We start from the raw sequence: 22106 nt of genomic DNA on the forward strand, positions 1-22106 counted from the left end.
CTCAGTTTACCCCATGGCCCCGCATCATTCAAACAGACCAGAGCTTCTCAAGGCTGTTTGCCCATTAGACTCACTCAGGGAGTTTCAAAAACTACTCATCCCCAGGCCTCACCCCAGAACCAGTGACATCAGACTCTCTCAGTGTGGAAACACAGGCAGTTCTGAAAAGCTCTCTAGGTGGTTCTAATGTGAGGCCGGGCTTAAGAACCAGAGCGATGGAAGAAAGGTTTGTCCTTGGGGATGACCAGAGAGCAGGGTAATGACTAACACCTACAAAGTACTTTTTCATGCATCCATCACGAAAGGCCTTAGATAAGGAGCGGTTTAATGCCATCCACTGGTTGGATGGGAATCTGCGAATCCGAGAGAGAAGTGACTTGCTCAAGGTCAAAGTGTTATTTACTGGAAAAGTCAGGCCTACAACCCAGATCTGTCGGCCCCCAATTCAGGGTTCTTTCCAAAGGCCACACCGGGTAATACCACAGATAGAAGGCCAAGTTCTTCTGTATTCTCAGAAAAAGGTGAGGGTGCAGCCTTTTTACAAAAAGCAATTATGATCCACAGGCATGAATCTAAAAATAGAGTTGCAGCTGGTGTGCTGGAGGGTCAAGGGCCGGAACAGCGTGAAGGTAGTCAGGCCAAGAGGTGGTGGGGCCCAGATGGCCCCACGGCCGACGGGCACGCATGGCGGGGAGGCTGTGGGAAGGAATGGTGAGAAGGTGAGTGGGGCCCAGTGAGGAGCGGGCACGGGGAGAGGCCTGGAGCTGGGCTGGGGCACAGCCCCCGGGGTGAGTGGGGTCCAGACGCAGGCCTTTGAGCCATCTACAGTGAATGGTGGTGGAAACAGCAAATCCAAATAATTCCCGGAGGCGCTTACCAGTTAACAGGAATCCCAGGACTTAAGGGACACACTGTCTTACTAACCAGATAATAATCACCCGCCGATTTTTATAGAACTGTGTAATTAAACGCACTCTCTTTTTTCCCATTTTCACGACAGCCTGTGGTATTACCCTGCCCCAGCAGCTTCACGTGTAACGCCGCTGTAGCCTCTCACAGAGATACTGGCAGAACAAATGGACGAATGTGTCTAGCAAAATGCCTAGCACATAGGAGGTGCCGAATAAATATTAGCACCTTCTGTGGTTGTTTCTTTTTTGAATGTGGATGGTGAGGTTCAGAGAGGCTGCGTCCCATCTGCTGCTTGGGAGTCTGGGCTCTGGAGCCGGACTGCCAGGTTCAAGCCAGCCCTCCTCATCTAGCCGTCAGGCCCGGACAAGTGAGTTAACCCGCTTGCTTCTTCCGGTGTACAATGGAGAGAGTATCTGGACCTTTCTCGGGCGGTTCTGGGGGAACTTACATGAGATAATGTCTGGAAAACTCCAAGCATGTCTGTGGCCTCTAAGCAACGTTCAATAGTGGTTCACGAATTTCACTCAACAGGACTGGTCTAAAACCCCCCAGACAGCAGGTGCATGAGCCAGCAGGAGCACAAAAGCCACTGCTCTTTCCGCTATACAGGGCAGCTTCCCGGGACAAGGGACATTAACCAATGAAAAGGAAGCAGTCAGGGGACCACATCCGGACAGCTTGGTCTCTACTAAGCCACCCTGGCCCGGGTAGGATTCCAACTCTGCTGACCTCTTGGGCTGCTGGAGCCCCACAAGGAGAGCCCCAGGGTTGCCCTGGGTACATTCAAGACATGCGTCTCTGTTGGGCTCCTCAGGGCCTCCTGACTTAACACCCACAGCCTTATGAGATGGCACAGACCTTCATCAGGCCCCACCTGTGACTTCAAGAGCTAGCACTCCCAGTCGGTGTTTTATTATTTATTTACTTGACAGGAAACACACATTTGGTCCTGTGAGATACCATGCTACTGGCTGAACGAATGGCCATTACAGAAAAGAACTCCCATGGGCTCTCTGGAAGGCCCCGTGTGGCCTGACGAGGACAGCTCGGTTGCTGCGGGGAAGAACTCTGCCGTGAAGAAGAGACCGGCGGCCTGACCGGCCCCGGGGAGCATCCGTCCCGCAGCCATGCAGGGCCGTGACATTCAGACACATTGGGCATCAGCAAAATAATGGTCATGCTGGTTGTTTTGAACTAGAAGATGTTCTTAAACCCACAGCGTACCAGACAACTTATATACATTACAAATGTATAAATTAAGAGGTCTACATGTATACAAAATCTTCCGATGGGGACCTAATTGCATTCTATGCCATGCCAGGTATTTTGAGGGAGCCGATACGAAAAATAGAAGGTATTTATACATAGGCCCTGCCTCTCTCGTGTCCACCATGGAATCCCCGGGTGTTGTCAGGACCCCTGGGCAGTCTCAGCACCCCCACAGGTAACCCGTCTGCCGTCTGCATCTTCCGGGACAGCAGAGGGCTCACGCCGGGGCTCCTCTCTGGGGTCCCCATCTCAGCCAGGCGGCGCCTCCGGACCCAGGGGCTGCCCGAGGGAGTGACGCTGCTGTCAGAGGAGTAGTCCATGCACTTGCGGAAGATCTCGGGGCTGGTGCCGCAGTTCAGCCGCCCCTCCTCGGCCAGCGGGGATTTTCTGGAAACGCCTTTGCGTTGAGCCAAGGGGCTGCTCCAGGGACTCGAGCACGGTGAGGCATTTGGGCTCAGAAAGAGATTCTGGTGGCCAGAAGGGCTGAGCTTGTTGGTGGCCGCATGCCGCCGGCCGGCCATGGGCGACGTGGGGTTGCTCTCGGGGTCGGAGGAGCTGTTGGCAGAAGACTCGTCCCCCATGTACTGCAGCTCCTCCACTCTCTTGTTCAGGGACCTGTTCGGGTGGCTGCTCGCGGCAGGCTCCTCGTCCTGGTTCTTGTCTTTGAGAGGTTTCTTTTTGGGTGGCTTCATGCCAATCAGGACGGCCTTCATGTTCTCCCTGCCCTGGGACTCTGTGCTCATGAACTCATGGGCTTTGATGGCCGCGTCCACCTCCTCAAACTCCACAATGGCACACTCCTGGGTCCCCACCTGGCTGTACCGGCTGCTGATCCTCCGGATATCGGGGGGCAGCTCCCTCCCAGGTTTGAGGATCCGCACCGACGAGATGACCCCGAAGGTCCCGAAGAGCTTGAGCAGGTGCTCCATGACCTTCTCCTGCACCCTCCCATTCTTCGGCGGGGCGGCCGGGGCCCACGGCTTGGGGGACAGGTGGAGATCGTAGACCAGGAGCATCTTGCTCGGGAGGTTCTCATTGGGGAAGAGGGGGACGGGGGTGGTCCGCCTCACCTTCCGCTGGTCCTCATTCAGCTCCAGGCTCACCGAGTACTTCAAGGCGTGCGCCGTGGTTCTCCAGTCCCGGGTCAGGTGTTTCACCTGAAGAAGACAAAGCACATCTGGAATGGTACCCACCTGTCCTCGCCCACCTCCTGGGCTCTGTCATCTCCCTCCCTCCTTTCCTCAGCCCCTGGAACGCTGGTGGCCAGCATCCTAGCTGGTGGGCTCAGGCATTCAAACGTCTAGGATGCGAACGCAACACCCTTCCATGACGTCAAGCCAGGCAACGGTTTAGAGCAGTGCCGTCCGAGAGAACTTTCTGTGGGGATGGAGACAGTCCAGTGCATACACATTAAGTGGTTGAGGCCCTGCGACAAGGCTGTTAGACACCCAAGTCCAAGGCCCAACTCCAGCTGGCGGTAAGACTTGACATTTCCCAGGGTCTCAGGGTCTCAACAACCACATCCGTCAAACGGAGACGCTAATCGTGTCCCCCTCACAGGCTGTCATGAGGATCAAATGACTAAATCAACAGATACGTATCTACACGCAGACATACATGATACATCCACATATGAAACTCAGAACAGTGTCTAGCTCACAGCGAGTGCTCAGTAAGTATCATGTACTATCATTACTTCAAAGATTACGTGCCACCATTTAGACAGGATTCGGAGATTTTAAACATCCGAACACGTCTCTGAAGTCGTGTTTCTCTGTTCACGCATTTGATACACAGAAAGTTCTAAAAGATCTTTCATGTTCCGCTGCAAAATCTCCTGAAAGTGATGTGGGCCGTTTTGACCTGGAATAAAATCCAAGTAGGGCCTCATGGAGAATGATGCAACAGTCCCTCCTCCTCCTCCTCCCTGGGTGGAAACTGCACTATATGAAGGCTATGTTTATATTGTAAAACAGTAATTTTCAAGAGGCCCACTTCCGCTGGAGGGAACGCTGGGGGAATGAGTCATCCCATTCCAAGAGAACAGTGGAGGTGGGTGGGGTGGGGAACCTGAGCCGGGAACAGCACGATCACTCTGAGTCCTCTGAGGCCAGGTCAACACAGGCGCTGTGCAGAGGACCCCTGAGACCCAACAGAAGCTTCCCAGAACTCAAGATCGAAGGCTGGCTAACACTGGGCAGCCCAGGGCGGGGCGGGGCAGAGGGGGAAACCCCTTGCAGATCTCTCGGCAGAGGCAGAGGGGGTACTGTCCGCTCTAGCCCTGGTCTTGGGGTGAAAAGGCCCAGACTGGGCCGAGGGTGTGGGAACCACAAGTTGCCTACACCCAGGACCAATGGGTTGATCTCCGTGACAAACACCAAGGACAGAGGGTCAGCGAAGGTCCACGCAAAGGGTCAGACTACAGGTGAATGGAGTCCATCAGGGATCCAGCAAGGGGAGAGAAAGATGCTGACCAAAGATACCAGTGAGGAAGGGAGCATTCTGGAGAGGAAAGACAAAGTGAGTGCCAAAGCCTGAAGCCTGAACAAGAAGTGCTCAGGGGCAGGCTGGTGCTGCCTTATTCCAAGGGCTAGAGAAGCTCATGGAAGGCCACATGCAAGGGAGAGGAATGCGGGCACTGGCAAGAACCAGCACCCCTCCAGAGCCAGGAGCAGAGTCCGCTGGGAAATGCCGGTTAAGCCCGAGCGTCCTTGGGCACCATCTCAGACAAGGAGCCCGGAGGTGCTCTCCTTGTGCAATTAACTGGAAGAACTTCCTAAGATTCTCAGAAACTGCCATTTCACTGTTTGTCATATGTGTCTCCTATTATGATCAGCGGGAAAGCCTTTAGAATGGAAAGGGCCTTTGTTGTCATTTTGGAGGTGTTGGGGAGTCTGTGTGTAGTGCCATAGTGGCAGCTTCAACAGAAAAAAAAGTCAGGCTGACTCTTAGGGTCCCTAGGGAAGAAATAAAGGGATGCCCACTGGCTTCTTTGTTTTGGGGTCCCCCACAAACACTTCCATGTGAGGGTGTGCTCACCGTTCCCTGGACACGTGTGATATTGCGATGTACTATTTTGATAGGACTCAGGGATTTTAACATTCAAATACTTCTCTGAAGCAGCATTTCTGCATTTCTGCATTTGACACAAAAGATCTTCTGAAAGATCTTTCATATTTCAACACAGCAGCTCCTGAAACTGGTGTCGATGGTTTCAGCTTGGAATCAAACCCAACTTGAGGCCTCACGGAGAATGATGGAACAGTCCCTCTCTAGCATATATATCCGCTGTTCTGTGTCCCCCTTCCCGGCACGGAGCTGCTGGAACCCTGGCAGTTCCTCCAGGACAACAGCACTAGGAGAAGCTTTTATTCTAATGAGGCAATTCTGGGCCGGCTGCCTGGTGGCTCCTGGTTGAGGGCCTGTCACCAGAAAGACCAAGCCATGGTTAGAAGCTTGGAATTTTCAGGGAAGGGAGAGGGGCAGGAAACTGAGTTAATGTTTGATTGTGCCTCCATGAGGAAGCCTCCATAAAAATCCCAATACCACAGGCTTCAGAGCATTTCCAGATTGATGACTGCATCCATGTACAGGGAGGGCGACACACCCCAACTCTGAAGGGACAGGAGCTCCCGCACCAGGGCCTCGTTCTGCAGATCTCTTCAGCTGGCTGTTGGTCTATATCCTTTATCACAGCCTTTATTAAACTGGCCAACCTAAGCAAGTGTTTCCCTGAGTTCTGTGATCTCTTTCGGCAAACGATCAAATCCAAGGGGGAGGAAGTGATGGGAACCTGTGACTTTTAGCCACGTTGGACAGGAGCTGTGGGTGACCTGGGGGCCTCCTGTTGGCCACTGGCTCCTGAACTGGGGCGGTCCTGTGGGACTAACCCTTAACCTATAGGATCAGATGCTAGCTCCCGGTAGATGCAGAACATGAAGAGCCCCTTCCCTTCTCCTGTACCCTGAAAACTCCTACTCGTCCTCTGAGATCCTATTTCAATGTCACTACTTCTAGAAAGACTTCTCCATCAGCCAGGCAGGGTAACTGGCTCTGATGAACACGACTGTGCGCTTTCACTGCCCGAGGTCATCGTTCAGCCCTGCACTGAGCTCTTCCCTTCACTGGACTTTGCAAGGGCAGGGGAAATGCCACCTTTGTGTCTTCTATCCTGTGCCCACCGCAGCAGTCAGGGTGCAGGATGGATAGGTTTGGTGACTGGATAAAAGGACAGAGACCACGAGGAGAAGACAGACCATAGCAGCAGGTGAGGCAGGGAACAGCCCCGGGGAGAAAGCTCTCCTCCAGGGCTCTCTGGCAGAACACACAGGCAGCCTGGCCGGGACCCAGCTGTTACATATCCCGTTATGCAACAGGCCATGCCGTGCTTTTCCATTCTAGTAAATACACGTCCCCCACAGGAGACATGGAGTTCTTACTCCAGCTCGTCTGTCCACGCTCTGAGACGGAGGAAATTCACACAATAGGCCAGCTGCGGGGTCTGCTGCCTACATGGTTGCAATTGGGCACGCCACGTCGCCACACTGATGAGAGGTTGGTCTTACACGGCAATGGCTGCTGGAGTCTGGAAGGCGGTCATCCCTCTAAGTCCAAGGTGTTCCTCCTTCTTCTTATTTATTCAACTGGGCAAGGGAAGAGCCTGTGTATTGCACAGTTGCAAGGCCAGGAGGTGTCTCTAAAGGCGACTGAGTCCTTGTGTCCTGGCACAGCGTTCTCTTGGCCACCCACTCGCCTGGCAAGAGTGCCTGAACTTTGCTCAGAACAAGCACTATTATTTCCTAAACGCCACCCGCAGACATCTGTCCCAGCACCCAGGCCTCTTTCAATACTGTGGGAAGATGGTCTTCGTAGCGATCCTAAACCCGTTCTGGATCACTTTTCTCTATTTCAGGCCCCACAGCGGGGGAGCGGTGGGGGGGATCGCTAATCACCAGCTATCAAAAAATATTTACAACTGCAACCCCCACCCCCCGAAATCCTCGAGTCAGCTCGTGAGAAGGAAGCCTTACCTTTTTGAAGGACGTGAGAAGCTTGACGCTCACGTACCCCAGCTTGTTCCTCCGCACATGCTTGAGCAGGAAGGCATCCTTCTCTAAGTTTTCATCAGAAAAGTAGAATTCGATCTGGTCCACCAGCTTCCTGATTAACTCCTGGTCCGGGGGCTTCCACTCCTGCTCGCCGTCCTCACGCTCGTTCTCGCCCCCACTCGTCGTGGCGCCACTGGGACCAGAAGGAGACGCCGGGGGTTACAGGCTGAGTTGTTGTCCTCCACACCCCTTTACCCCAAATTTCGTACGTTGACATTCCAAAGCCCTGTATGTCAGAATGTGACCTTCCTGGCAATAGGGCTTTGTAGATGTAATCAGTAAAAGACAAGGTCACACCAGGGTGGGGTGGGGGGGTCCCTAGTCCAGTGTGGCTGGTGTCTTATAAACAGGGAAATCTGGAGGCACGAGCACACCTGGAGAATGCCATGTGAAGGTGAAGGCAGAGATCAGGGTGAGGCAGCAGAACCCAGGAACATCAAGAATTGCCAGCAAACCACCAGAAGCCAGGGGAGTGGCCGGGACCCACCCATTCCCAGACCCTGGGAAGGGAGAGCTCTTCGGACACTTTGATGTCTGACTTGTGGTCTCCGGAACCATGAGGCAATCAGTTCTGGGGTTCTAAGCCAGCCAGTTCGTGGTAGTTTGTTTCTGCCGCCCTAGGAAACGGCACTGGAACACACGTGAACTGGGCTCCTCAGAGGTCATGATCACCTGGCCCCACGGGGCTGGCTTTTGCCCAGTGGGCAAAGAAATCAAGCTTCTGTTTTTAACATGGGCAGAGGGTCATTCAAATAACAACACCTTCTACTAACATTCGTGTGCTGCTGTGCCACGAATGTGGATGCTTCCCACATTCCCTTCTTATTCTTCCCTCCCTCACCCCACCCTGATTTCTAGAAGATAATTTAGCAGAGTAATTAAGAGTCCCAATCCCAGAGGTAGCCCACGTAGGTTCGAATCCTGCCGCCACCAATTAGTAACTGAGTCAACTCAGGCAAGGAGCTGCCCTGCTACCCCTCAGTCCTATCATCTGTATATTGGAATCATGAGAGTCACTCTCCTGATAGGGTGGTCAGAAGATTAAATGAACTAATACATAGAAATGCCCACCCAGGTGCTTGGCACACCCTTGGAACCCGGGAGGTGGCAGGTAGGTGCATTTATCCTACAGATCTAGGATTGACTAAAACTCAAATTTTCTGTCTCCAAAGCCAGCACACATAATACTTTCCACATTTTGTTGGGACCCTGCCCCGGAATCTGGAAAATATCCCACTCGGCAGGGCCTTCTAAATGAAACCCACACTCACCAGCCACTCCGGCTGAACAGACTGCCTCCCCCTCTCCCTGAGAATATTAGGATATGAGAACAAGCCAAAGAATTTCTGAGCGAAGCTTCTTTAGGAAGGCAAATATTTCACCAAGGGATGACAAAAACTTCAAAATCATAAACATTCAGGGACTCTGTGAAGATCTGCGTCAGAGTTGACACTACTAATTAGAATCTCTCGAAGGTAAGTTCTCTGTGGCATATTTAATGACCAAATTAAATCACGTATTATACAATATCATAAATATCTTATCCAAGAAAAAGGGTTGGCTAAAAATTACTTTCAGAAGAAAACATTACTGCTTTCCTACATGGCAGCTTGTAACACAACGATCAGACCCAGAGTCTCCATGAACTCCCAGAGAGAGTATTTCCGGAGATGGATGCAGACACCTAGTCCATCTGAAGCATTCTGGGCACTTCTACTCTGTTGGGAAAACCTGCCTGGCTCCCCAGAGGGCGGCTCAGTCAGTTGGGCTTCTGCCTTTGGCTCAGATCATGATCTCAGGGTCCTGGGATCGAGTCCCCACATCGGGCTCCCTAAGGGAGTCTGCTTCTCCCTCTTTCTCTCCCTCAGCCCCTCACCTCCACTCGTGCTCTCTCTCTTGCTCTTCTCTCTCTCTCTCTAATAAATAAATAAATAATCTTTAAAAAAAAATAAAAAGAAGCAAGCAGTTAACATTTCCCTTGGACTGGCATTAAGCCCTTAAATAAAATAATCGAAAAAGGTGTAAGGGGGCTCAGAATGTAAAAGTCAACTATTACTGAGATAGTTTAAAGCTGGAAAAGGTATGTACATGTAGGTCCTTCAACTCCAGCAAAATTTTCACTGACTCTTAACCAACCCCCCACCAAAAAACAAACAACAACAACAAAAAACCCAACTGTGGAAGAGTGAAGATGAGAATAAAAATGGAATATTTTGGCAGGAGAGAAAATACTAAATAAATCTGTCTCCCGATTTTTCAAATACAGAAATTATAATTTTAGCATAAAAGTAGGCGTTGGTTGATTTTAAAATGAAGAGTTTAGTTATTTGCCTACAGACAGTCTGGAAATGTTTTTGAAATACCACACCAATGTCCCAAGACAAATGTATACTGATTGGGCAGAAAAAATGGTATGAGAGACTAACTTTAAAAGTATGTTTTTTCAAAAGTCTTTTAAAAATGAGGTGGCAAACCAAGGAAATATATGGGGGTACCCTATAAGATAAAACAGGTCAAAAGCAACTTAAACATTAGACAAACTGAATATTTTAGAAGTTTCTAGAAGATAGCTTTGATAGCCGTTAGTCAGATTCACCCAACATCTAATAGCAAACTCTTTGTGACTTGCCTCCCTTTATTATGGAGGCTATAAAAACAACAAAACAGCAACAAAAACAAAGCAAAAAACCAACCTAAATATGTACTTTCTCAGCCTCGGTTACAGGTAGTAGCTATTTGTCATGGCATGGCCAATAAAACACAAGTGAAAATCTTTTGGCCCTCCTCTTCCCTTTTTATGTTTTGAGTGTGGATGTGATGGTTGGAGCTGTAGCAGCTATTTTACCACCATAAGAAAAAGGCCAGGAGAATTAAGTTGGTCTGATTTATTGATATTATTGGCTCTGATATTATTGAGTTGCTGAACCAATTCCTCTACCAACGTACCTGCAGATTTCTGATTACATGAGAAAGATAAAATCCATTTGGTTAATTCACTTATTGGCTGGGTCTTCTGTTACTTACAAACAAATACTATACAGTAATACTGCATTGATAAAAGTGGTCCTTTGGGGCACCTGGGTGGCTCAGTGGGTTAAGCCTCTGCCTTCGACTCAGGTCATGATCCCAGAGTCCTGGGATAGAGCCCATTGGGCTCTCTGCTCAGCAGGGAGCCTGCTCCCCCAAGCCCCGCCTGCCCCTCTACTACTTGTGATTTCTCTCTGTCAAATAAATAAATAAAATCTTAAAAAAGAAAGAAAGAAAAGCGGTCCTTAAAACATGCCAAAGGAAAAGTGGAATAAATCAATGGAATGATTCAATGGAATGAAAAAGGAGAATCAAGATGGACAACACAGATTTTCTCTTTATTAGAGAAAGCTTATCCCCTAACTAGTAGTTAAAATGGACAGGTTCGATACATCAGATAAACTAACCTCAAATGCATGGGGAGGTCTAAGCCCCATTGACAAGGATGAGAATAAACAGGAGGAGCTGTAGTTAGGTGTGGGATAATGACCAATGAAGAGTTTTGAGTGGACTCAGATATTGGCAAAATATGTCTAACTTAGTACGACTAGCAAGTATCGCAGAGGCGACCAGACCGTCAAAGGGACCCACAGCCTAGTAAGTCTTACTCCCCAACTAAAGTCGTTGTCGCTGTTGGAAGAAGTGAATGCACAAACGAAACACAGTAGAAGGATGGGGATGTAACTTCTCAATTTCTCCAGTGCCCATTCCAGAGTGTCCCATTCTTCCCAAGGTCTGCCATGGGGAGCCCTTCCTCCCTGCAGATGACTTTATCTCCAACTTGACTGAGAAAAGCAACCAGATTTGCCTAGAGCTCCCTTGTGCATACCCTCCCTCCCCGCAAACTCGTTCTGTATGTCTGGGCCTCTGCCAAAGCCTCCATTGGCCGTATCCAGGTGCCTTTGCTCCACCTTGGCCATCTGGTCCCCGCTGCAGGATGGGGCAATGGACCACTTCCTTCTCAGTACTCCTCCCGCTAGGCCTTGCTCTTTTCTGATTTTTCTCCCCCATTTAACTGTCCTTCTAGTCTACTCACTCTGCTCCCATTTCTCCAAAGACCTATCCTTGATTCTTTGTCCCCGGGTGGCCTTCCACTTTGGCCCCTGGATAGCTCATCCAAGTCAGATTTGCCTCCTCCCACCCCTCCACCCTCCTCTTCCTCCTGGGCCCCCATCCTCAATTCCTAAGTGCCTGCCCGATGCTTGCTTAGAAAGCCCTAGCACTCCAAATCCAGTATGCCCAGAACTGAACATCACCTTCTGCAGAGCTGGACCTCGGGGAGAACTGAAGAGGCCTAGGTCTGCTGAGGGACATTCCATCTGGGAAACGCCTCTTCTTTTCATAGTCTTGCAGTAAGCAATCCACACTGTGTTGGGGGAGGGGGGAGGGGGAGTGGGGTGGGGCGCACAACTCTGCACCAGTTCTTTGCACCCAGTGAGCAGACAGGCAGGTAGCCAGATTCCAGAGCAGGTGGGCGGTCCTGGGGAGGTGAAATAATCCCCTATATAAGTGTAGGGGTGAGCTTCCTGTCCCCTAGGACCCTCTCTCTGCATGGGTGCTGTCAGCAGCAACTGTGCATCTCCAAAGGGGGATCTTGGAAGATAGGCAAGGCCCTTTTGCATATCTGAAAGCACTCTGCCTTGTCTCCTGGTTCCTGCAACAGCCTTTGAATGAAAAAGACCCTGTATCCTTTACGAACATCAAAGAAGTTTATATCCCTTAAATATGAACGTTGGTAACTGTCCTGTAAAGACTATGTATCTTTCCTCTCAAACTGCCCCACTAACTACTTTCCCTATTCACTCTTCTTTGCATTTAGACTCAAAACCCCAGATGCGTCTTTTAGCCCTCTCTTTTGCCCCCACACCGAGCCAAGTATCAAGTGCTGATTTTATTCTGCAGTGTCTCCCATCTGTTCTCTTTTCCATTCCAACTGTCCTCATTACTTCTCCCTTGGACACTATTAATAGTTCATCAAAAATGAATCTTAAATATTAAAATAATACATACACGGAGCAAAAAAATAAAACAAAATAGCACTTAACTTAAAAAGAAAGCAATGAGGGGCCCCCGAGTGGCTCAGTTGTTAAGCATCTGGCTTCAGTTCAGGTCATGATCCCAGGGTCCTGGGATTGAGTCCTGCTTCTGGCTCCCTGCTCAGCGGGAAGCTTGCTTCTCCCTCTCCCACTCCCTCTCTGCTTGTGTTCCCTCTCTCACTGTGTCTCTCTCTGTCAAATAAGCAAATAAAATCTTAAAAAAAAAAAAAAAAAAAAAAAAAAGCAATGATTCCCCGTTCTACCTCTCCTCCCTAGAGGCAACCTCTATTCAATCCTTTCATTCTTAGGAGAGTTGCCTGTGGTTCTATAAAAATGTTCATGATTCTATTTCTCACTTGCCAATTTTCAATGTTCTCTATTCATTTCCTATTATGTAAGGTGAGGACTTGGGTCACTCATCTCCCAAAGCCTCTTCTTCTAATTTTTTAATATTTTATGTTATTTTTATTAGCCTTCTAATTGTTTTTAAAATAATACAGTTAAAATTCTCTCTTATTCCATCAATATTAGATGATATGTCTCGTTTCCTCCCTACCTTGATGTGCGCGTTATAACCCTACCTTCTTCCCCCTCCTTCCACTTCTAATCTTTCAAATTCTATCAGATGTACCTTCATTTTATTTTGTCTTGGTTCATTATGCTTACATTCTATTCTGTAACTAATAGTCCACGTTTTGTTTTTAGATACTGAAAGTTGTAAGCCAATCCATTGTCTTTTATTTATTTTCTAATCTTATTTTTTTTAAATATTTTTTTATTTATCTATTTGTCAGAGAGAGAGAAAGAGCAAGAGCGCACAAGCAGGGAGAGCAGCAGGAGAGGGAGAAGCAGGCTCCCTGCTGAACAGGGAGCCCTATGTGGGGCTGGATCCCAGGACCCTGGGATCATGACCTGAGTTGAAGGCAGACACTTAACCGACTGAGCCACCCAGGTGCCCCTACTGTCTTCAACTTTTATGACTACAAACATCACTCTGTGCAGGGCTAAGTCATTTGCTAAGACTACATTTCTTTCTTAGGGTCTTACTAGTTGACTGACCACTTGGATTGATCTGTCTCCTATCCTCTCTTTCATATTGTCTGTCTTTGCCCTTGTCTTTGATGTACATGGCAAGAGATTTCTTGACATTATCTTCTCATCTTTGTTGATGAGTTGCTCAATTTCAGAATTATGTACTCTGTAAGAACACTTTTATGTCTTCAGAATATTTCTTTTTTTTTTTTTAAGATTTTATTTATTTATTTATCAGAGAGAGAGAGGGAGAGAGAGCGAGCACAGGCAGACAGAATGGCAGGCAGAGTCAGAGGGAGAGGCAGGCTCCCTGCGGGGCAAGGAGCCCGATGTGGGACTCGATCCCAGGATGCTGGGATCATGACCTGAGCCGAAGGCAGCTGCTTAACCAACTGAGCCACCCAGGCGTCCCCAGAATATTTCTTTTAAAAAACATTCTATTCTTGTTTTGTGGATGCAATATAGTAAATTCTCTCTCGGATACTAACCAGAGTGTGTGTGTGTATAGACATATAAATATACATAAATACATATCTTTGTTTCCAACAGCATCACCTCTATATCCTCTGGGATCAGTTTTTCACCTAATTTCATGTAATTGGTTTTCTTCATGTAACTGAGAATTCATTTTTTCTTTATTAAAAAATTTTTAAACAAACTTACTTTAGAATAATTTCAGACTTACAGAAAAATTGTGAAAGTAGTACAGAGTTCCCAAATATCCTACATCAGACTTCTGTATTTCATATTTTGCATTAGTATGGTACATTTAATGAATTGTTATCAATACATTGTTATTAGCTAAAGTCCAGATTTCCAGACTATTAACTGAAGCCCAGATTATTCAGATTTCCTTAGTTTTTTTATTTGTTTGTTTGTTTGTTTGTTTGTTTTACCTACTGGCCTTTTTCTCTTTCAGGATCCCATTTAGGATTCTATATTAGATGTAGTCATCATGTCTCCCCGGGCTCCTCTTGGTGGAACAGTTTCTCAGGTTTTCTTTATTTTTAATGACCTTGACTGTGTTGAGCAGTCCTGGTCAGATATGTTGTAGAACGTCCTTCATTTGGGATTTATCTGCTATTTTTTATGACTGATTAGATGGTGTGTCTGGGTTTTAGGGAAGAGGACGACAGAGGTAAATTTACATTCTCATCACATCATATCAAGGGGACTCTCAACATACCTAATCATTGTAATGTTGACCCAGGAGTGTTATCTGGTGTCTTCACTGTGAAGTTACTGCCTTTGCCCCCACCTTTCCTACTGTGCACTTTGGAAGGGAGTACACGGTCTACACTTAACAAGTAGGGAGTTGTGCTCCATGGCTATTCTTTGTGAAAAGCAAAGGTAGGTCTGGGTTGCTTTTCCTTGGTGGGTCGAGTAGGTTCCCTCCGCAGTAGTATACTGCCATTGCTTTTCTTCCTAGGTGGTTCTACAGACCTGGGGGTGGGGTGGGGAGGCTTCACTTGCAGGCAGACAGACAGGTAACTACTAAATAGGGGCTTTATATGGAGGAGGATTTCCTCTGCAGGTACTAGCTCTACCTTAGCTGCCTGAGCTCATCGGTTAGTTCATTCAATTCCTTTAGAAAATAATCCTATTTCTTCTTTTTCTCCTTGAAAGTGAATAATATGTTGGTTGCTACTTTTCACGATCTGGCAATTGTTCTAAAGGCAGAACTTAAATCACCTCTCAGATAGCAGCATCCCTTTTAATCCCCGCATCCTTCACACATTTCCTAACCAGAATCTTTCTAGGGTTCTGTCTTCCCACCTCCTCCCACCTCCCCCCACTCCACTCCTGTTGTATTTTGGCTTAAGCCTCTACCACTCTGTGCCTTATTACACATTTTGAAGAACAGCTATGTCGTTCCTCTACTTTAATTCTAATACTCATGTTTTCTATCTTATTAAATAAAATCCAAAGTCCTTAGCTCTTCTTTCAGATTCATTTCCAATCTGGCAGTCACCAGCTTCTGAACACATTTCTGTCTATTTTCTTTCAGATCCTTTGCTCTAAAACAAAAGCAAGTGAAAGACAAATAGGTCCCTGTACGTGTTGCAAGGTTTCTGGACTCTATCTCTTGGTGCACGCTGTTCCATCTCCTTGAATTTCTGGCCTCCGTCTTTCAGGTCCAAATCCTAGCCATATACCAAGCTCCAACTCAAATGCAACACTCCCTGGAAGGAAATAACTTCAACCTCTCCTAACACTTGTCCGTACATGTATCATAGCTACTATGTGCATATCTAGTTAATGCCCTGGACCCTCATCCCCTGGAGGGAAGGATTCACATTGGTTTCTTTCATTCTGGCAACAACCCAGAGCCTCACACATAGTAGGACTTTACAAAGCATCGCCAATGTAAAGTGAAAAGCTTCTGTAAGGGCAAATCCCACCTATCAGGATTCTCTGAGACAGAAGTATGGTTACTGACAAATATGTCATGTGTGGCCTTTCAAAAGAGCTTTGAAAAAAAAAATGTACATTTAAATTTTATGTTTATATTATTGTTTCCTTTTAAATACATCATTGTAAATTGGGGATACTAATGTGTGTTTTTTTTTAATAGCTGTAAACCTGCTAGAAATGAAAACAAAGGGTAGAAATAAGGAGGTAACATTTCAAAACGGAGGACTGAGCTCCATGGGTCAGAGTTGAAATATTTATCATATTTGTAAATGATCTAGAGAAAGAAGTATAGCATAAAATCTCCCGGATTGTCTTTCTCATAAAATATCAAGATAATCTGGAGATATTAACTGAATGGCCAATCAAATGTCATCGTATGAATAAAAATACCCAAAATAAAATGGTTGAATAATGAGCTCCTCATTGTCGTTTTCAACACAGAAAAGATTTCGTGGCCTCATCATCTATCCTTGTGGATGGTCTACTATGGTACTTTGGCTGCCAATACCAGGAAAATGGTGGACAGCAACCAGGTGGATATTGAACAGAAAAGAGAAAGCACCATTTATGAAAAACACCAGGGTTCAGTACAATCTGCGTATAACTCCATTTGACTTGATTCTAGAAAAAGATAATGAATCTGAAAAGGTTCTAAAGGCAACCAAATTGATAATGCAATATAAGAACACAAGGACAGATTCAAAAGATAACGGTTTTTCAGAGAGACAACTTGGAAACATATATAAATATATGTAAATATATTTATATAAATATATAAATGTTGGAGATGTGCCCAACTTTGGAAAGGATTATGGGAATAATTATATTTTGGATGGAACCTAGATGTTTCTGTTTGTTAAATGAAGGTATGCTTCCATGACTTTATTATTCATGCTGACATTTAGTATTATAATTTTAAGTCATTTTTACACATTGTAAGACAAAACGAGTAAATATGTTAATGCTGTTAAGAATCAAGACTGTCAGTGCAAAAGAATAAAAGAAGTACAACAAAAACCCTATAATGTCAAATATGAATTAGAATCATCAATATAAACTTATTTTTTTTTTTTATGTATTTCCTAGCACTATTGAAAGGGCCTAAAACCAATGTTGCCCCAGTGGAAATTAGCACTCTTAATTCTAGGTCTTGGTTTCTAAATACCTTTCCACTAGTATTTGAAAAATACTAGCCACAGGGATTCCTGTGGAAATGGCTGGATCCCATGACCCAGGTAGGAAAAGTACAAAGTAAGCCCAGAATATCTAGCATCACAAAGCAAGAAAGTGCTCAAAAGACTCAAGGGCATGTTCCAAAAGGCTACATACTGAAGCCAATCTGAAAGGCTTTCACTACTGAATCAGGGACATTGTAAACATCAAAAATAATGATTGTAACCAATTTTTTAAAAATGAATAACAAAAGTCCATGAATCGAGGAGGGCCGAAAGGAGGGCTCTAATTTAAATTATTTGATGTAACGATTACACCCACTCCTCTCTTTGAAAACTGGTCATTAAGCATTTATGTTGCCTCCTTAGAAGGGATTCTTGTTCAGACCCAGATGATGAGGCAAAGCTCTCTTACATACAAGAATGCCAGCTAATCAATGTACAAAGGATAATGAAATTAGAAAATCACAAATCTGTAATTCCCGAAGAACTGACTCAGGCAAGGATCGCCAGTGGATGCTAAAACCATTAGGTAAAAGGCCTCAGTGAAAGAATATTCGCAGGTATTACTTGTTAATTGTAAGGGGGAGAGACGTACCCTCACAATGGCGAGATCATCTTAGTCAAGTGGTCAAATTAGAGCACCACTTTGGTGAAAGCCACCTGCGGTGATGCAGGAAAAAGTCTGTGGCATTGCCTATGAGGTGTTCTTGCCAAAATGTTGAATCCGAATTGAATCAAGCCCTTAGTCTACCTTCCGACTGACAGGAAACACAGGGTACAAAGGAGCAAGTTAAACTAGACGATCAGAACAAAATCAGACCAATTCCAACTGGGAAACATTCAACAAGACATCTGGCCTCTTCTTTCAAAATAGCAACGCATTTAAAGAAAAAAAAAGTGTGAATGTTCTAGATTAAAAGATTCTGAAGAGACATAACAGGCAAACAGCACCACCTGGACTGGATTCTGGTTGGAGGGGGAGAAAGAAACATGTATAAAATACAATGTGGGATGCTTGGGGCAGGGGGAGACCCAAATATGGAACTTGGCTATAAGATCATTTTAGGGATTAAACTACGGAATCATTGTTAATTCTCTTAATTGCAATAAGAGTATATGGTTTTACAGGAAGCGGTCATTAGTAAGAGCTCTCAAAGTGCTGAGGGTACAGTAAGTCTTGTGTGTATTTTCAGTTGGTTCAGAGAAAACCGCCCATAAGTCTATCAAACAAATAGGGCAAAATACTAACAACTGTTAAATCCAGGCAGTAGATATACCAATGCTCACAATACTACCCTTCCACATTTTATGTTTGAAATTTTTATTTCGAAAAGGTGAGAATAAAAAGAAAGTCAGCTTTTTGGTGAGAGAGGTGTGGGGAGAAGACTAAAGAACATTTTTCTTATTTCCACGTGTTGCTGGGACCCCAGGGTAAGGCCAAGTAGTGGGCTGAGTACTGGTGGTAGAGCAAGGACCAAGGTGAGGTCACGGGCTTCAAGGATCTCACTATCTTGTTGCGTGAAAACTACGCAAATACTTCAACCCAATGGCACGATGCAATGGCAGAGACATGCATTCGTTCAACAAATACTCAGGAGCACCCACTCTATACCAGGTGCTGGGGATACAATGAAAGCAAGGCAAGCATGGCCCCCAAATCCATGGTGCTCACATTCTTGTGAGGGAGACAGAACTACACGATTACAGCCAAGGTTAATGCTGGGTGTAAATCGTGCAGAGCACTATGGCAACTCCGAGGACGGGAAACAAACAGCTTTGGGGTGGGGACTGGAGTTTGGGGGGACAAAGAAGTGAAGTGTTTTTGTTGTTTTAGTTTCAGGGGTAGAATTTAATGATTTATCAGGTGCATAGAACATCCAGTGCTCATTCCATCATGTGCCCACTCAGCCGGCACCCAGTTCCCCCATCTCCCACCACCTCCCCTCCAGCAACCTTCCATTTGTTTCCTAGAGTTCAGCATCTCTTATGGTTTGTCTCCCTCTCAATTATCATCTTATTTTACTTTTCCTTCCCTTCCCCATGTTCATAGGTTTTGTTTCTTAAATTCCACCTAGGACTGGAATCATAGGGTATTTGTCTTTGTCTGACTGACCGATTTCACTGAGCATAATATCCTCTTGTTCCATCCACATCATTGCAAATGGCAAAATTTCATTCTTTCTGATGGCTGAGTAATATGCCACAGCATATATACACACCACATCTTCCTTATCCATTCCTCTGTCAACAGACATCTGGGCTCTTGCCGTAGTTTGGCTATAGTGGACACTACAGGTATAAACATTGGGGTGCACGTGCCCCTTCGAATCATTAGGTTTGTATCCTTTGGAGAAATACCTATTAGGTGCAGTGACGTTTTAAGGCTGACTAGAGATTGATCAGGCAATCAGAGAGACCCGGAGGAGGGAGAGTAAAGGTGTGCAGACTGCAGACACAAAACTGTACCCTATTTTCTGGAATCTAGAGGGGTTAGTGCTGAGGGAGCACGAATTACTGAGACAGCCAGGAAAGGAGCCATGGGCCAAGGGGATGAGGTGGGTGGGTGCCACATCTCAACAAACAGGAACTTGGGCTTTCTCCTGAAGGCTCTGGAAATTGAGAAATGGCCCCATGGGGCAGGGGCAGCTGCTGTGCCAGGCCGGCCCAAACAGGGGGACAACACGGATCCTGTCCTCGGCTGCATTCTCCTGCTCTGGATGTCTGCCTACTGGGCTCTGTCAGCTCCACTACCCAGAAGAGCTTCCAGGGATTTTCTGGGGTCAGCTCTCTGCCGGTGGGCAGCAGGAAATGCTTCAACTCGAAAGCTCCATGAGACTCCAGTCCCTGGAGTTGGGAAGGAAGGGTGGCTCTGGAGAGAGAGTATGGGGGGTGGGGGCAAGAAGCCTACCCAAATGAGGATCATGTTCTCCTACTCTCCACAGGGGGCTCTTTCCAGGCTCAAGAAATAAGTAGGACTTTAATGCCTGCTAATGGTGCGATCCCAAAACTTAGTCCCAGTATAGGGGGGAGCTCTTCACCACAGTCACAGGCAAATGAAATCAGAAACATCAGGCACTCTGAGCTCCTTTACATAACCTCTGAAATTTTTTGTCTAGGTGGCCACCTTCTCCTGGAGATTGAGATGTCAGTAACTATGGACCAATTATTTTTATTCTCAGCACGGAGCTGAACCAATGCTTGAGTGAATGAATCAGGTTTTACAGTATATAGAGGGCTGACGGATTTACTGTAGCTTCTGTATCATCTGCTCATAATTTGGTGTTTCTGCTTTCAACTCTGGTGCTGGACTTTCCTCCTTGGATCCCTCTGTCTTCACTGAGCTGTCCTGAATCTCTGGGTACCTACCTCCAGACCTCTTCCACTGGGGAAGGGTCAGCCAAGGATGGGGAAGGGCTCCCATCCCAGTATTCTCACGCCCTTTAGTTGAGCATTCTGCCAATGAAGTTAACATCCGCCTGCCAGGGAATGACCCTGCAGAGCCCTGACAACTGAAAGCATGTGCCCCGAAACTCTGAAGAAAGAGGGTTCATAGGAAGTTCCTGCGGGCACTTCTGGGAATTCGCAAGTTCTGCCACTGCTCTACTCTGCGGGCTAGGGATACTCCATACTCTTATGTCCTTTCAACCACAGGAAGGAAACCACACACCCCAAAGGTGCTGGCGTTGGTGGACACAAGGCCAAGGTCTCCGGCTGATGAGAGACTCAGGGCCCAAAGGCACGGTTAGACAGGTGGCTTCCTGTGCCCTAACAGCTCCACACTGCCCATCACTCAGGAACCCAACTAGCAAGGCAGCAAGATGATGATGCAAGCATAGAAGTCAGGTGGGGGAAGCTGCGTGAAAATGGGAATCCCCGGCCCGCGAGGATGCAAGCAACAAGACTTGAGCTGATTCCAAATCAGAGCAGGAGAGCTCTCTGCACCACGAAATCGCTCCTCGGATGCCCCAGCAGCAAGTGTCAGCTGGGCCTGGGCTGCCTCCACCCATTTGGGCTGACAAGGGGACAGGAGGAAGGAGGCAGTGAAGGCTCGGTGGGGCCCGTCTCTAGGGGAGGTGGGCCGGTCTCCGAGCGGAGGACCCGGCCGGGATCGGCTTTGGGGAAGGTCCCGGGGGAGCGCGCGCCCGGAGAGCCTCCTCCGGGGGGAATAAGATGGCCAGGATGGCCCAGGAAGGAATTCCTCCCGGGTCCCAGGGCATGTCCCCGTCCAGGCCCCTCAGAGCCCCGCCGCCAGCCCCGGGAGCTCCGCTCGGGCGACACCAGCCACCGCCGAAAGCAGGTTCTGCCCACGGTGGGACGCCCGGAGCAGCGGCCCCGAGCTGGGGCTGCCCCGAGCGGCTCCACCCGCGGAGTTGTCCCCGCGCTCCCGCTCGGCCGGGACCCGGGGCGGGCTCCCCTCGGCCGGGCCGCGCCGCCGCGCCTACCTGTGCCCACGGCTCGGCTCCTCCTCGCTGGCGCTGCCCCAACCGGGGCTCAGGTACCGGGCCGGGTCCCCCGCGCCGCGCGCCTCCGCCCCCTCCTCGTCGTCCTCCGGCTCCTCCACGTCTTCGGCCTCCTGGATGGCGACGCGGATCTGCACCGCGGTCTCGGGCCCGGGCAGCGCCTCCTCGCCGGCCTGGGCCATGGCTCGCGGGCCGGCCGGGAATGCGGCGCCGCGGCTGCCCGCGCCCCGAGGCCCAGCCAGCCGGGCGGCGGCTACTGCGACGAGGGGGCGGGGGCGCGGCGAGCGCGCCCGGGAGGGGACGGGGGTCGCGGTGCCCCGCCCCGCGCCGCCGCCGCCACCGCGGCCACCGCCTGGGCAGCCAGCCGCCAGTCGTGCGCCAGAGCGGGCGGGGCCGCGGCGGGGGAGGGCGACTTCCTCCGCGGGTCCCGCGCACCGCGCGTCCCGCAGAGATGCGTCCGACCCCCAGCGCCTCCCGGCCTGTCAGCGGTTCGCTCCTCCTACCCGCCCGGCTCGCACGGCCCCCGGGAGCGGAAAGGGGAGGGAGCCCCACCTCTGACTTATCAGTGTGCGGAGGCCTGGGCGGGTGGCAGGCACGGACAGCACCTTAAGGGGCTTCTGTGCCTGCCGGTGTGTCCCCTACGGACCTGCCTAGACGACCTCAATCTCCACC

At 48.4% G+C, this 22106-nt stretch overlaps 1 protein-coding gene across 1 annotated transcript; it reads right to left on the reverse strand.

Moving 5' to 3' along the window:
* Positions 1–1817: 1817 nt before the first annotated feature.
* On the reverse strand, positions 1818–21742 carry LARP6 (La ribonucleoprotein 6, translational regulator). Its single transcript, XM_032342598.1, has 3 exons — positions 21417–21742; positions 7212–7422; positions 1818–3338 (listed from the first exon to the last, which is right to left on the reverse strand). Exons 1-3 carry the CDS (start codon positions 21614–21616, stop codon positions 2271–2273), a joined length of 1479 nt encoding a protein of 492 aa, XP_032198489.1. The 5' UTR covers positions 21617–21742; the 3' UTR covers positions 1818–2270.
* Positions 21743–22106: the final 364 nt, after the last annotated feature.

Source organism: Mustela erminea, chromosome 5, assembly GCF_009829155.1.
Source record: "Mustela erminea isolate mMusErm1 chromosome 5, mMusErm1.Pri, whole genome shotgun sequence".
NCBI classification, from domain to species: domain Eukaryota; kingdom Metazoa; phylum Chordata; class Mammalia; order Carnivora; family Mustelidae; genus Mustela; species Mustela erminea.

What these genes read in the sequence shown, in the direction of transcription:
- LARP6 (XM_032342598.1), bottom strand. Translation starts at nt 21,616, where the DNA reads ATGGCCCAGGCCGGCGAGGAGGCGCTGCCCGGGCCCGAGACCGCGGTG. An exon ending in GAGCCGAGCCGTGGGCACAG is followed by an intron (nt 7,423 to 21,416) that starts GTAGGCGCGGCG and finishes TTCTGGTCCCAG; the next exon opens with TGGCGCCACGACGAGTGGGG. An exon ending in TTCTCACGTCCTTCAAAAAG is followed by an intron (nt 3,339 to 7,211) that starts GTAAGGCTTCCT and finishes TGTCTTCTTCAG; the next exon opens with GTGAAACACCTGACCCGGGA.